We start from the raw sequence: 15,027 nt of genomic DNA on the forward strand, positions 1-15,027 counted from the left end.
GCTTCAGCATCATCTTAGGAGGAAAAGTGTGTGTCATATAGATTAGTCATATTTTTATTACAGTAGTGCTGAAAGGCCACAAGCAGGTGTCCACTGTGCTAGTGTTGCCGGCCCCCAGTGCCAAGAGGCTAAACAACAGCTGAAGTTGGTTCGTGACCCGGTGTGCGTCACCCAATAATCACAACGGGGTGGAGAAGCAGAAAAGTTTATTTGAAGCTTCAACAAGGTACAGGGAGATTTGAATCTCAAATCCTGTACACAGAGCAGGAAGTTACACAGGCTTTTATACATCCTTTTTCCCAGCATACTTATCCAATAGCAAGCTGCCCCAAGTATCCATATAGCCAGCCAATCCAGTTCCCAGCTAGTTACCTCGTTCTCTGTATCATTTATTAAACTATACAGAAAGCTGCTTTATACAGCATTGTTCTTCCGTATCTGCCCTGCGTGGCCTTGCTTAGTTTCAGGCAGTCTGACTTTGCAACATATTGTTGCAGATTCTCAGCATAACTGCTGTGTGTGCCTCCAGGCGGGGGTGGGGGGGCCAAGGACACCTGGGCCTAGTGCGAGGGGGCTTCATCGACACTCGTGGTCTTCCATCCCCTCGAGTTACCTAGTAGCCATGCCCCAGTGTCCCCAACACTAGGTACAGAGTGCACTGCAAGTTGTTTCCTTCTGGGGGAGGTGTCTATAGAGGAAAGGAGGAGGGAAAGGAGGGCGCACCCATGAGTGCATCACCAACTCTATTGCGCAAAGGCTGTTAAGCAAGTGACCCTTGCCCTCTGCCCTAGTCTAAAGTCCACTGAAAGACTCCCATTAGCTCCAACAGGCTTTAGCTCAGGCCTCAAGGCCCACTGAAGCCAACAGGAATCTTTCCAGCCAGTGCAATGGAGATTAGACCAGACCCATAAATAGCAACTTTTCAGTAGCTGCTGAAAGCAAAGAACATTTCCAAAATAATCAGCAGCAAACACAATCAGCCCCAGCTGAAAATAACTGTCAAACAGCTGGACTGTCAGAGCCCTCTTATCCTTCTGGGCTCCTACGGAGTAGCCAGCCTACCTTCAGCTCTGAAATGTCAACTTTTCTGTCTGGACTGAGAAATCTGACACTCCCTCCCCACCTTTGACAGGTTTCAGAGTAGCAGCCATGTTAGTCTGTATCTGCAAAAAGAAAAGGAGTACTTGTGGCACCTTAGAGACTAAGATTTATTTGAGCATAAGCTTTTGTGAGCTACAGCTCACTTCATTGGATGCATGGTTAGTATAGGCTCAAGGACAGATTCTATGACAATTTAAAAGATAGTGACTCTTGCTGAGTCAGATTAAGTCTGAGAACAGTTAATCAGTAACATTTTAGTTCCTCAGCAAAAAGCCTTGCATTCCCTACTTATCCAACACCCCCCTGAAGTGGACAACGGGTGGCTGGTGTTGTCACTGCAGTCTGCATCTTTGCCTTTTATTCTCATTGTCACTATGTTGAAATAGACTATTGTGATAAATTAAGGAGTGGGGGAGCTCCCTTTTATGGACACCCAGCCAGGCAGTTAGCTACAAAATCCCTGTTAGTGGCTGTTCTCTACTTGCTGTACCTGTAAAGGGTAAAAAGAAGGGAGTGGGCACCTGACCAAATGAGCCAATGGGAAGGCTAGAACTTTTTAAAATTGGGAAAAAGCTTCCTTTTGTCTGTACTGTTGTTGTTCTCTAGAGAGAAGGGACAAAGCTGGGACAGGGCTGAAACTATGCTGTAAAAACCAGGTATGAAAAACCATCAAATCATACCTAGAACTACACGTGAACCCCAGATATGTAAGTAGATCAGGAATGTCTAGGAGGATGCGATTAGGGTTATTTCTTATTGGCTTGTGGACTCCTCTGTGCTAACCCCCAAATGCTTTTATTTTGCTCATAACATTTAAGCTGAACCTCAAGAGAGCTAGCTTGATGCTTAATTTTTGTAATTGTTTTTCTAAGACCTTGCAAAACACCTAAGATCCAGATGTATTTTCTTTCTTTTGTTTTTAATAAAATTTACCTTTTTTTAAGAACAGGATTGTTTTTTTGTGTCCTAAGAGATTTGTGCACGTTGTTTAATTAGCTGGTGGCAACGGCTGATTTCCTTGGTTTTCTTTCTCAGCTTTTCCCTGGAGGGGGCGTGAAAGTGCTTGAGAGTATCTCACAGGAAGGAATTCCCAAGTGCTCCTTCCTGGGTTCTCAAAAGGGGTGGGGGGCGATTTTCACTTGGGTAGTGGCAGCATCTACCCCTCCAAGGTCAGAGAAAAGCTGTAACCTTGGGAGTTTAATACAAGGCTGGAGTGGCCAGTATTAATTTTTAGAGTAACAGCCGTGTTAGTCTGTATTCGCAAAAAGAAAAGGAGGACTTGTGGCACCTTAGAGACTAACCAATTTATTTGAGCATAAGCTTTCGTGAGCTACAGCTCACTTCATCAGATGTATATCGTGGAAACTGCAGCAGACTTTATATATACACAGAGAATATGAAACAATACCTCCTCCCACCCCACTGTCCTGCTGGTAATAGCTTATCTAAAGTGATCATCAGGTGGGCCATTTCCAGCACAAATCCAGGTTTTCTCACCCTCCACCCCCCCACACAAATTCACTCTCCTGCTGGTGACAGCCCATCCAAAGTGACAACTCTTTACACAATGTGCATGACAATCAAGTTGGGCTATTTCCTGCACAAATCCAGGTTTTCTCACATCCCCCCCACCCCCATACACACACAAACTCACTCTCCTGCTGGTAATAGCTCATTACCAGCACTTCTGCACTTGAAGTGCCAGAGTGGGGGAATCAGTCTCGACAACTCTGAAAGCTGTTACCAAAGAACTAGTACAGTTACCACAGGGCTAGTTGCAGAGTAGCAGCTGTGTTAGTCTGTATCCGCAAAAAGAAAAGGAGTACTTGTGGCACCTTAGAGACTAACAAATTTATTTGAGCATAAGCTTTTGTGAGCTACAGCTCACTTCATCGGATGCATTCAGGGCTAGTGGCGCTAGTCTGTGATGCCTTCCTCTTGTCCTCAGCTGCTTTGCTAGCACTTACCCTTCCCCAAGGATTCATCTGCGTCAATGTTTTCAAAATGCATATGGAACAAAGAAGAAGCAGAAAGAATGCAGGAGGCGGCAATGGCCTTGCCTCAGGGGACTGAGTAGTAGGATGTGTTCATGTCACTCTCTTGAGGCAGCTAAACATTCAGCACATACCTTTAGCACCTTTAACCCTTCTACTACGCTTACATAAGGCCTGTTCAAAAGGAGAGGGGTCACTTTATTTTTCTTTGGTCAGCGAGGACAGCACAAGTAGTAGCTGGCACAAGCTGGAGGGGGGATGGTGCAAGATTAGTATGAGTGAGCAGGAGAAAACTTGAAACTGAAAAAGCTGCACAGGAATTTTGAGTCCCCACCCACGGAGATTGTTTAGTCTCCCTTTGACTGTCATCTACCAGCCCTGGCAGAGGACATTCCTACCACCCTGGAGCCCTCCCATGACAGACTCAGTCCATGCCAAATGCTAGCCCAGGAGACTGATGTCCTTATCCCCAGAACAGGAACAGCTCAACTAGTGGAATCTTCCCTGCGAGCGTGCCTCACGCCTGCCCTGAAGGGATCTGGTGACTAGGGTGGACAGCTATCCATCAAGTCTTGGACTGAAGCTCCAGTTCCCTATTGGCCACTGAACAGCCATTCGATAAATTTCGATCTCTACTAACTGAGGCTGGTGGAAAGATCCACAGCCAATTTCTTGAGTTATCCACTCCCTTCATAGAGCATTCACACTGCACATTCAGCTTTCAAGAACCCAAAGAAGAACTGTATATATCTATATCACATAAACACCACCCTATACCGGAAACCTACTGACCACTATTCCTACTTACATGCCTCCAGCTTTCACCCAGACCACATGACATGATCCATTGTCTACTGCCAAGCTCTACGATACAACCGCATTTGCTCCAACCCCTCAGACAGAGACAAACACCTACAAGATCTCTATCAAGCATTCTTACAACTACAGTACCCACCTGCGGAAGTGAAGAAACAGATTGACAGAGCCAGAAGAGTACCCAGAAGTCACCTACTACAGGACAGGGCCAACAAAGAAAATAACAGAACGCCACTAGCCATCACCTTCAGGCCCCAACTAAAAACCTCTCCAACGCATCATCAAGGAGCTACAACCTATCCTGAAGGACGACCCATCACTCTCACAAATCTTGGGAGACAGGCCAGTCCTTGCCTACAGACAGCCCCCCAACCTGAAGCAAATACTCACCAGCAGAAGGGGAGTACAAATACTCACATAACAGAATCACTAACCCAGGAACCTATCCTTGCAACAAAGCCCGTTGCCAACTGTGCCCACATATCTATTAGGGGACACCATCACAGGGCCTAATCACATCAGCCACACTATCAGAGGCTCGTTCACCTGCACATCCACCAATGTGATATATGCCATCATGTGCCAGCAATGCCCCTCTGCCATGTACATTGGTCAAACTGGACAGTCTCTACGTAAAAGAATAAATGGACACAAATCAGATGTCAAGAATGATAACATTCATAAACCAGTCAGAGAACACTTCAATCTCCCTGGTCACGCGATTACAGACATGAAAGTTGTGATATTACAACAGAAAAACTTCAAAGTCCAGAGAGAAACTGCTGAATTGGAATTCATTTGCAAATTAGATACAATTAACTTAGGCTTGAATACAGACTGGGAATGGCTAAGTCATTATGCAAGGTAACCTATTTCCCCTTGTTTTTTCCTACCTCCCTTCCTCAGACGTTCTTGTTAAACCCTGGATTTGTGCTGGAAATGGCCCACCTTGATTATCATACACATTGTAAGGAGAGTGATCACTTTAGATAAGCTATTACCAGCAGGAGAGTGGGGTGGGGGGAGAAAACCTTTTGAAGTGATAAACACCCATTTTTTCATGGTCTGTGTGTATAAAAACATCATCACTACATTTTCCACTTTTATGCATCTGATGAAGTGAGCTGTAGCTCACGAAAGCTTATGCTCAAATAAATTGGTTAGTCTCTAAGGTGCCACAAGTACTCCTTTTCTTTTTTGTATATATCTTTTAAAACTACCTTCACTTCAGATCTTAACTGCCTTTGCCCTGAAGCGACTGTAATGAGAAAGGGGCACACTTATGAAGCACTATTTGGCGTTTGAATGGTCAACATTCCCCCCCCCCCAGTCATGAGGTGCCAGTCGACTAAGCACTGGCATCAGCTGAAGTAACAGGAGGCGGGGAATGACTCAGTCTCCTAGTGCATGCTGTGTTGCTCAGGAGGACACAATGTGCAAATAGATAAAACTTCTGCAATTATATCACATGAAAACAAATCAGAATTGCAGCCCTGTTTCTTAATCCAGAGGAGCTGTCAGCAATATCTACTACCAGAAGAAGCGGAGAGTCTCAGCATGGCTAGTTACTTTGTGCAGTCGTCAGCATTTATTGGAAGCCAAAACATGGCTAACACAAGAAACAGTCTGCCTGGGAAAATGGCCAAATACATGACAGCTGTTTACTTATTAAAGTTTACTTATTACTTATGGGGGGCCCCATCCACATCTGAAGGCCACTCCACCAGCCTAATGGGAGGAGCTACTGAACATAGGGCTCAAGCAAGTTTGGGGGGCAACAAATGATAAAACAGAGACAGAAGCGAGGGTCACAGGGTTGTAAGCGGGGAACCAGAGGAGGATACTGAGCAGAGAACCGTGGACAGCATCCACTGCTCCTCAAAGGTGTCTAGGGAGTCCACAGATGTTATATTATGACATGTATCAGGAAGCCAATGAAGGCTCCTGGTTTCCTCTTCCTCCTTCAAGAAGAGAGATTGCTTAATTCTTACACAGTCACTCTCTCCTTGTTCTCCCCCCATTTAGTCACTTCATCTGAGAGACAAGGATTGCCCAACTCTTCATGTCATGAGATTTCCATTTGACATAGAAAGCACTTAGCTTGTATCACACAGCTCAAGGCATGACGGCTCTTTAGAACTCCCCCACCTCCAAAAGTGCATCATAACCTTCTCTCCTCTAGGGAAAGTTTTACAGAAGTTGTCTACCAATGCTTTCCTACTATCACTAACACTTGTTGAGCTTCACTAGTGCCACCAATGCTAAGAACTCCAGTGTAGACAAGGCTCCTGCAGCTGCCATCATTTTCCTCCATGGGTGATTTGTCTTATCTGGAGCAGGATTAAAAGACATGGAATTTGGAAGAACATCATCAGTGGAAATAGCAACAGGGTTGGGTGATGTAGTATTTACAAGTTTTTCCACCATTGTTGTATTTCCCTAGCATAGACAAGGCTTTTGTAAAGCAAAGATCTGTGTTTCCAAAGACACCCTCTGCTTTGCTGAAGTTTAAAATGACATTATCCCCACCTCTGAGTAGGTATGGCAAAGCAGAACTTGTTCTTCTGTCTTCCCTCCACTTCACCAGCAGAATGGATTTAAGTTCTTCTTTCATTTAACTTGGTTGCCCAATGCTCTCTGTAGAAGGATGACCGTATACATCTCTCAATGATCTAGTTCACAACTGTGTAAGCTGGCAACTGGGTTAGATAAGCAGGAATGTTTCCCTGCCATAGGGTCTCTACCTTATTAATGAAGCATTCAGCCAGCATTCAAACAAAAGGCCATTAAAGCTTTGTACCTCTGAGCCACATGTCAAGATAATTTAGGGAGAGCAAAGTTATGCTGAGCAATGAAGCCAGCCTTAGTAACATTACTGAGCCACCCTTCCCTGCCCTCAGGCTCTGCCATTCACCTTGTTCAAATCTGAGCCAATATAGGGTGAGATTCTGAAACAGATCTAAATATCCAGCTTGACAGTTCCCAGCTCTTAATTACCTCTGTGCAGTACAGGAGACTGGGAGAGGAGCTGTGCAGAGATGGAGGCTGCAGGTTTTGTTCAGTATCTTCCTCCTACGAAGCACAGAACAAACTGTCCTCCAGCCACTCCCCAGGGACAGCACAGACAGTGGCAGGGAAAGCTTCCAATAAGACTTAACCTCTGCAGCCCAAAGGAGCTTGGCTACGTATGGAGAACACTTTTTCTAGAAACTGCTATTGTATAAGCAACAAGCTGTTGGACACAGGTTTGTATGTTGCAGAATAATTTTTGCTCAAATATCCATAAACCACGTTGGAACCTGGCCCAGTGGTACATTCAGAGTAGTATAGTTCCACTCTTTCACAGCATCCAGTTATGCTGTGTCAGACAGGAGTAACTGATGAGAGTAACTGCATGGACTGCGGCACACTTGGGACATTTCACTTTGATACCTGACTTGAGCAGGCAGTAAGGAGCATAACTCTGAAGATGCTCCTTCAGCTCTTATGGATTGGAAAGAAGTCAAGAAGAAAGGCTCCCAGGTGATATATACAGATGGTTAGAACTGCTTTTAATTTGAGTGCAAGAGCATCATCTGGAATTTGTTTTTAGTTTTTTGTTTTGTTTTGTTTTAAAACAAAACACGGGTGATAAAATTCATTCAGGCACATCAACCAGTCCAAATAAAAGTCACTTCCAGCCTTAGACCAAGCATGAAAATTTCAGATCAAAGTTAGAGGGCACTATAAAAGCTGAACATTTTAACTACTAAGGAGCAAGTGAAGAGCTCAGGCCATGAAGACAGCAAGTCATACTCATGTGAGATAAAATCCTCCATGCAGCTCTTTTATTTGGGCATTTAGCTTACCCCAAAAAGATAAGCTATGTAATGCTGTCAGTTGTCCGTTGAGAACATCTGCACTGCCACCTACAGACATACCATCAGACAGGGGTTCTCACAGTAAATCATAGAATATTAGGGCTGGAAGAGACCTCAGGAAGTCATCTAGTCCAACCCCCTGCTCAAAGTAGGACGAACACCAACTAAATGAATTGGAGTGGTCTAGAAGTGCCACACAGCAGCATGGGTACACGTAAGGGAGGGGGATAGAAGGAAATAAAGTGACACTGAGGGGGCAGTGCTATAGTTTAGTAGGCCTCGTCTTCCCCACAGCAAAACTTGAAGTTTCAACAAAAACCCACCCCAGACAGGAAGGAAAGTGGCCCTGATTATTTTAACATGAACTTTTATTTAAGCTTTTATTCTATGCAAATATTAAAAAAAACAAAACAGATCTTAGAAAAGATTTTTTTTCTTTACACAAAAACCAGGACAATGTGGAAATGGCAAGTGGACAGAAGAGGGACACTCTCCTTCCTCAGTACTTTTTCAGTTTGTAGGGCAGGCCCAGTGTAGACTTGGTACCGGGAAGGGGAGGTGAGTGCCAGACAGCAGAGCTGGTACGTTTGAAATATCGCGGCTTGTTCTTGTAGAAAATGTCCTCCAGTTTAGGGCTTATGATCAGCCCGAAGAGTGTCTCGATATTTGGAGGGTTGTAGTATTGGTATGTAACAGCTTGATTAAGCTGAGCCCCTGGGAAAATAACCACCATGTTACACTAACAGTCTAAGTAGCACCTCGGTACTCCTGTTAAACCTCACTCCCTTGGTACCATGATTACTGCGAGTCAGTGCATGAAAGCCAAGATCTAAGAGCAACCCTCCAGGCTCTATCGCCCTGCAGAAGGGCCTCACAGAGCCAGCTGTGGAAGAGATTTGGGGTGGGCATGGCAGATACTGAATTCTCAGTACTGGATCAAGGTTTTTCCTGGCTTCATATAGAACCTTACATTCCCCCTCATGCAGAGAATATAATTGGTTTCCAAGGCATCTTTCATATTCCAGGTATCTCAAGTACTATGGAAAACCCACCACTGAAAGAAAGGATTGCCTGGCACTGGTGAACTCCCTAGCCTTCTGATTTCAAACAGTGCAAAAGCGCTTCAGCTCTAGGGATGGGCACAAGGGATTCTGAATTAACAGCTGAACAATAGCACCTGCTCAGACTACCACTCCAAGCTAGTACCACACGGCACTGCAATAAGTTGAAGCCTCATGCACTTCTGGCCTAAATCGTGGCTTCCTCTACTTCTAAGCCTCCCTGAGAAATCTGGGGTCTTCCAAATTCTCATAGATGACGTTTCAGTGGGTATAACAAAATATGCACGTACCGGTGGCCCAGACTGGGATGGGCTTGCGGGGCTGGCTTTCATCATCTGTGGAGTCATCACTGTTCAGATCCAGCCCATAGTTATTTGGATTTACCTTGGGAAATCTGGGTTCTTTTGAGCCTAAAGGGGGCCTTTGATAGGAGTCAGAGACAGGAGATTTCTGAAACCATAAAGAAAAGTTAGATATATAGCCTTAAAAGAAAAACAAAGCAACCAATTACCTTATAATGATACTTCTATGTAGTGGTGCTGATGAGACAGCTTGAGTTTCCAGAAAGAACCCCTGTTGATTTTGATTAGTCTATTAGTTATTTATGACAGAAATATCCCAGGTTCTAGGAGCAGGAGATTTACATTGTGTACTCCAAGAATCACTGGTGCCAACAGCAGGTGGTAGGACAGCAAATATCAGCACCAATAAGTTTAATATATACAGCTTTGCTGCTATCCATACAACACTAGGTTTGAATCACACATTACTGTTCTGCCATGAGTCCCCATGGGCAGGAGAATGAAATAGATACTCTGCCCTGGAGGGAACAAAGGTGAGCCATGGAAGACAGGAAGTGGCAATGGTATGACTCTGGCAGTCAAGGTCACGTTCATACCTGAACTTCAATCCCACTCCAAAACACCAGATCCAGAGATCATGCCTGTCTGTTTATGGGAAGGCAAAAACAGCCACATGATAATGCAGAAGGAATACACTGCTTAAATAATTTAGGCTGGGATTTTCAATTGATCCCAACTTCCTTAGATCCCTGTGTAGAAAAAACAGCATTCTTCCCCTGCACACCCTGTAGGGGCTGAGCAGGCTGCTTTGGCAGTGCTTCCCACCCATGCCAACGGAGAGGGTTTGTGGAGGGAGGAATTAAGACTTGAACGTGGATCTCTCGCCTAGTAAGCTACCAGGCTGTGCTGAAGCATAACATTTTATGCTACAGGACTGTTTATACAACACTGTTTACTCAGTTGATCTGAGTCACATTTGATGTCAGACATTTGCTGTTCTATAATTAACCTAAAAAAAAAAAAAACAAGCTAAGTGTAGAGACTCATCTAAAGCCATGTGTTGCCAATAACATTTTTTAAAAATGAACTGTATACAATCAAAAGATCAAACATCAACAATATCATTCTTGGAACAGCAGGAAGTTGCCCTGTTTTTCACCCTCTAGGTGTTCAGCAGCGGCATCTTTCATACATCAGGAATAGTACGGCTGGAAAGCACAACTAAGAGCAGCAACAGCAATTACTCGGATTGTAAACTCACTGATGCTGGTGTCTGTGCAGTACGCTACACGGGACTGAGCACCATTAGCTCACAGGACCTCTTCCTTCCATCTCACTCCCTCCTCACAGCTGCAGAGGCAAGGAAGCTACTTAACACAGCCTGTTTGGTGCTCCTGCTGTTCTACAACAACAAAATCTCCTGAAAAGCACACACGCCTAAGGGGCTTCATACAACCATAAAGTGCTTCGGGAGTCGGACCTTTTTCAAACCAAGGGAAGGAGTCATTGACTCAGTGTTACATATCTTCCTCACCCAAAGAGGACGTGGGCGTCTTGTATTAGTTGTCAGATACTACGCATAGGGGACAAAAGTCAACATTTGAAGAGCCACCCACTTATCCACCTTTGAATTCCTTCTTAAAGTCTCACTCTGCTGTGATGCCTCTCCCGTACCAGATGGAAATGATTTGCAGGCAAGTGCCAAGAAGAGAATTGAATTTTTCTGATACTCTCTGTTCATTGTATAACTTCATTCCCCTCACCCTCTCCATTTGTCCACTTGTCACATCCCATCTGACCCCTGGACTGTAATCTCTCTGGAGCAGGGAGTGTCACTTGTCTGTACAGTGCCTAGTACTGTGGGACCATGACAGGAATTCCTAGCGATAATAAAAGCCATAGGATGACACGAGGTTTTAACATTCTACTCCTGACTACAGGTAAGTGCAACACCTAGTCATTTTTAGAAATAAGCGTAAGGACCCATAAGACAGTCAGTCACTTAGGCCAATTTCAATGCCTAGAGAGTTTGCTAAGAGCAGGAAAAAAATGGCTTTGTTCCAGCATGGCTGAGCAGGGGCAGTGTGTCAAAATGAGACCCACCACCTGCTGCAAGGACATTTCTTATGTGAACCCAATAAAGTTTCCCTCCTTTTTCCAGTGAGCTATAAAATACAGTCACAGAATACAAGACAAGTCAAGTTTCAGATGGTATCAGGCATCAGACAACCAGAAGTTATGGAAGAGGTAGTAGCTGGCCGCTTGAAAAAGCGAAGCTGATCCCATTGTGCCCTAAGTCTAGCTTTTCAGTTTGATTCACCGAACACTTCTAGGCTATAAACACAATGACGTTTTAACGCCAGTGGTGGTAGTTAGAGAGTTCAAAGCAACTGGAGAAACACTGAAGTTTCTCAGCTACCTGGTGTCACTAGAGAGGCTACAATACAGCACAAACTTCCAGGATCCTTCGGGATCTTGCGCCATCATGTGGCCATTTCCCATCACTTGTTTTAAATTCCAAACAAAAGGATTATCTCCATTGTTTCTATGTTGAGCCAAGTTTCTTATGGCTGCTCAGATAAGAGACATCACTGCTCTCTTTGAAGGAGAATGTCCCATACAAAGAGGAAAGGTTTCCATGGACCCAGGAAATTATAGCCCAATAGACATTGGAACCCCTGTCTTTGCTCATGCTCTTGGCTCACTCACCTCCACTGTTATATTCAGCCATTTACTGGGAACAATAGCAACAGATTCTGGTGGCTTGGTTTTATTTTCCTGCAGTTGCTGCCGTTCCTGCTCTTCTGGACTCTGTTCCTCCTGTTAACAAATCCAAGTTATACACAGATCACCCTGCTTTCACTCCCATTGAATCTGACTTGTCCTATATGAGAGGCCCTAGTCTCCCATTCATCATCACCTCCATCAGCAGGATGGGACACTACCCTATGAAGGGGACAGACACTCTCTCCACAGTGGAGGAACAGCAGCAATTCTTTGTTAGACTCCAACGCAGCCTTTTGCTGATTTGGACATTAGGTAGGCCTCAGTGCTACCCTACACGAGGAGAATGCAGCTGGTAAAGCTAAAGGCATGCTCAAGGCCACAGACATAAATAGAATAAAGTCCACTGCATGACACAAAGTCTCAACTCCCTACCTTCTTTTGGTTTTCCTCCTCCTCTGTAACCACTGCCAGGTCCATCTGCAGGTGAAGGGCCTTCCCCTTCTCTTGCTGTTTGTGACTCCTGGCAAATCAAAGCATAACTAAGTGAGTCAGAAAGTGAGTCATTTCCCATCCAGGATGCTCCAATACCAGCCTTCTGCACCCAGAACCCTCCGCTACAGCCCATCGCTCACACCCTTCTCCTAGTACCGACAAGATCTGCTTTGCCATGCTTGTCGCTCCACCCCCTTCCCTCTTCTCAGGAGTGTGGAAACAGGCTAGCTCTCACCTCTCCTTTGCCTGTTCCACCTGTTGCTGCTCTGCCAGTTTCTTCAGCTCCGCAATCTTTCTCCCTTTGTCCTGCTGTTCACCCTCTCTCCTCTTCTGCAGTAGCTCCTGCTGCTTGCGTTCATCCTCCTCCTGAGAAGGCAGAGCAAGTCCACTTCTTCTATGCTAAACGCGGAGGGTGGGTGAGTTACGGGTCAAGTGCCCTCTCCTAACCTTAATGCTACCTGCTCTGACCCATCTTCATCACCACCACTAGTTTCTTGGACCTTAGTTGTGCAGCCCTGCCCCCGTGGGAGAGGTCAGTAAAAACACCATGCACATCTATGGTGCTATGCAACTCATAATGGTGAGATGCATTAGAACAAACTTGGAGAGTGACCTTACACTGGGAAGGAAAGTAAGTGATAAGGCACCTCAGTCACAAAAGGGAGTAGGAAATTGGGGGGAGGAGGAGGGGAGGAGAGGGAGAGAGAGAGAGAGACACAGTGTGTGCGCGCACGCCTCTCTCTCTCTGTAAGTGTGTGGAGGTAAATTTATTCTGACATACTCATTGGCCTGTTCTCCCACAGCTATTTACTGGTTATTGTTCTGCCCTCTGCCCCATATGAAGCACACTGTGCAGATTTCCCATCATTCTGTTTTTCCCCTGTGAACTCTTCTCCTTACAGATGGTACCTAATCTTGCTCTTACCATCTGCAGCACTTTCTGTTTTCGGGTCTCCACATCCCCAGCCGTCTTAGCTATTTTTTTCTTCATCTTTTCTTCTACCACCTTCTCTTCTCGCACCTGAGAGAATCACACACATCAGGTCTGAACCCTACCTAGCCTTATATGGGACAGTCTTGACATGTTTATCTACAATAGAAAGAAGAGTCAGGAGCTCTTCAGGAGTGCGAGGCCCATCACATCCCATAGGGGACGATGCCTTTCTCTGGAGCGGAGTGAAAGTCCAAAGCCCCAGTGAAGCGTGTACATATTTTAAAAGGCAGATGGCACCCAGTGCAGCGAGTTCAGCCCCAGTCACAGTTCACAGGAGGAGAAGACCATCACCAGGAATACCTGGAAAGAGTACATGAAACAGCGTTACACAGAATCCAAAATACAGGATGCCATATTGCTACATGACCTTCATCGGAACAAGGGAAAGCCAGCAGGAAGATGGGCTTCTCTTTTGCTTAAGGTACAGTTTTCTTGCAGGCAAACTGACGTGCAAAATGAACTGGGGACATGGAGGTGAGAAGACCACAAATGCAAGATTCCCTCACTTTAGCTGAGTGGCCTAGCAATAAGCAAGAATGCGTGGAAAGGAACATGTGGTTGAGAGAAGAATACTGAGGACTGTATGTGGTTCTGGTTGTTAGTGCAGGGGAAAGATGCAGTCCTTTAGTCTTTGCCAATAACCTTGAAGGATGGATCCTGAAAAGATCTGCATTATGCCCCATCACCCAGAATGGAAACAAGCTCTGTAGTGTGTTGAGTTTTCGTCCTCATTTGGAAGAAGAAAGAAAAGGGGGAGAGGGGTTCAGTGAATGTCAACCTTCTCCCAGAGCTTAAGCCAAACCAACCAAGCTGGATCCCCAGGCTCTTGGGCTGCCCCTAGAACAGTGGTTTTCAAACTTTTTTTCTGGTGACCCAGTTCAAGAAAATTGTTCATGCCTGTGACCCAATGGAGCTGGGGATGAGGGGTTTGGGAGGGGCTCAGGCTGGGGGTGAGAGCTGCGGGGTGGGGCTGGGAATGAGGGGTTCAGGGTGTCGGAGGGGGCTCTGGACTGTGGCAGGGGGTTGGGGTGCAAGAGGGGGTCAGGGCTCTGGGAGGCTCAGGGCTGGGGAGGAGGAGTTTGGGGTGCAGGAGGGGCTCTGGGAGGCTCAGGGCTGTGGCAAGGGGTTTGGGGTGCAGGAGGGGCTCTGGGAGGCTCAGGGCTGTGGCAAGGGGTTGGGTGCAGGGAGGGGCTCTGGGTTTGGGGGCGGGGGGGCTGAGGCAGGGAATTGGGGCACGGGCTTACCTCAGGCGGCTCCCAGTCAGTGGGGCAGCAAGGGTGCAGATGCGGGCTTCCTGCCTATCCTGGCACCGCGGACCATGCTGCGCCCTGGAAGCAGCCAGCAGCAGGTCCAGCTCCTAGGCGGAGGCGCGCAAGCAGCTCCACGCAGCTCTCGCCCGCAGGCGCTGCCCCCACCGCACCATTGGCCAGAAACCGGCCAATGGGAATGCAGAGCTGGTGCTTGGGGTGGGGGCAAGGCGTGGAGCCCTGTGGCTCCCATGCCTAGGAGTTGGACCTGCTACTGGCCGCTTCCGGGGTGTCGGAACAAGTAGGGACTAGCCTGCCTTAGCCAGGCAGCACTGCTGACAGGACTTTTAAGGGCCTGGTCAGCGGTGCTGACCAGAGCCGCCATGAGCCAATCCCTTCCCTGACCCAGTTCTGGGTCGCGACCATGGTTTGA

General features: G+C 46.3%; 2 protein-coding genes across 5 annotated transcripts in view; both read right to left on the minus strand.

Annotated features, from left to right (window-relative positions):
* Positions 1 to 8,121: 8,121 nt before the first annotated feature.
* LOC140912498 (inner centromere protein-like) lies at positions 8,122 to 13,362 on the minus strand. The gene is made up of 6 exons (XM_073346976.1): positions 13,279 to 13,362; positions 12,589 to 12,752; positions 12,294 to 12,381; positions 11,844 to 11,954; positions 9,123 to 9,282; positions 8,122 to 8,485 (listed from the first exon to the last, which is right to left on the minus strand). The coding sequence occupies exons 1-6, from the start codon at positions 13,342 to 13,344 to the stop codon at positions 8,271 to 8,273; spliced, it is 804 nt and encodes a 267-aa protein (XP_073203077.1). The 5' UTR covers positions 13,345 to 13,362; the 3' UTR covers positions 8,122 to 8,270.
* Positions 13,361 to 15,027, minus strand: part of LOC140912497 (inner centromere protein-like) — a 61,478-nt gene continuing 59,811 nt past the window's right edge. For all 4 annotated transcript variants that reach the window (XM_073346973.1, XM_073346975.1, XM_073346971.1 and 1 more), the window contains one exon: positions 13,361 to 13,647. In XM_073346973.1, coding sequence (XP_073203074.1) covers positions 13,609 to 13,647 — 39 coding nt within the window. In that variant the 3' untranslated portion in view covers positions 13,361 to 13,608. The remainder of the gene's footprint in view (positions 13,648 to 15,027) is intronic.

This window comes from Lepidochelys kempii, chromosome 6 (genome assembly GCF_965140265.1).
Source record: "Lepidochelys kempii isolate rLepKem1 chromosome 6, rLepKem1.hap2, whole genome shotgun sequence".
NCBI classification, from domain to species: domain Eukaryota; kingdom Metazoa; phylum Chordata; order Testudines; family Cheloniidae; genus Lepidochelys; species Lepidochelys kempii.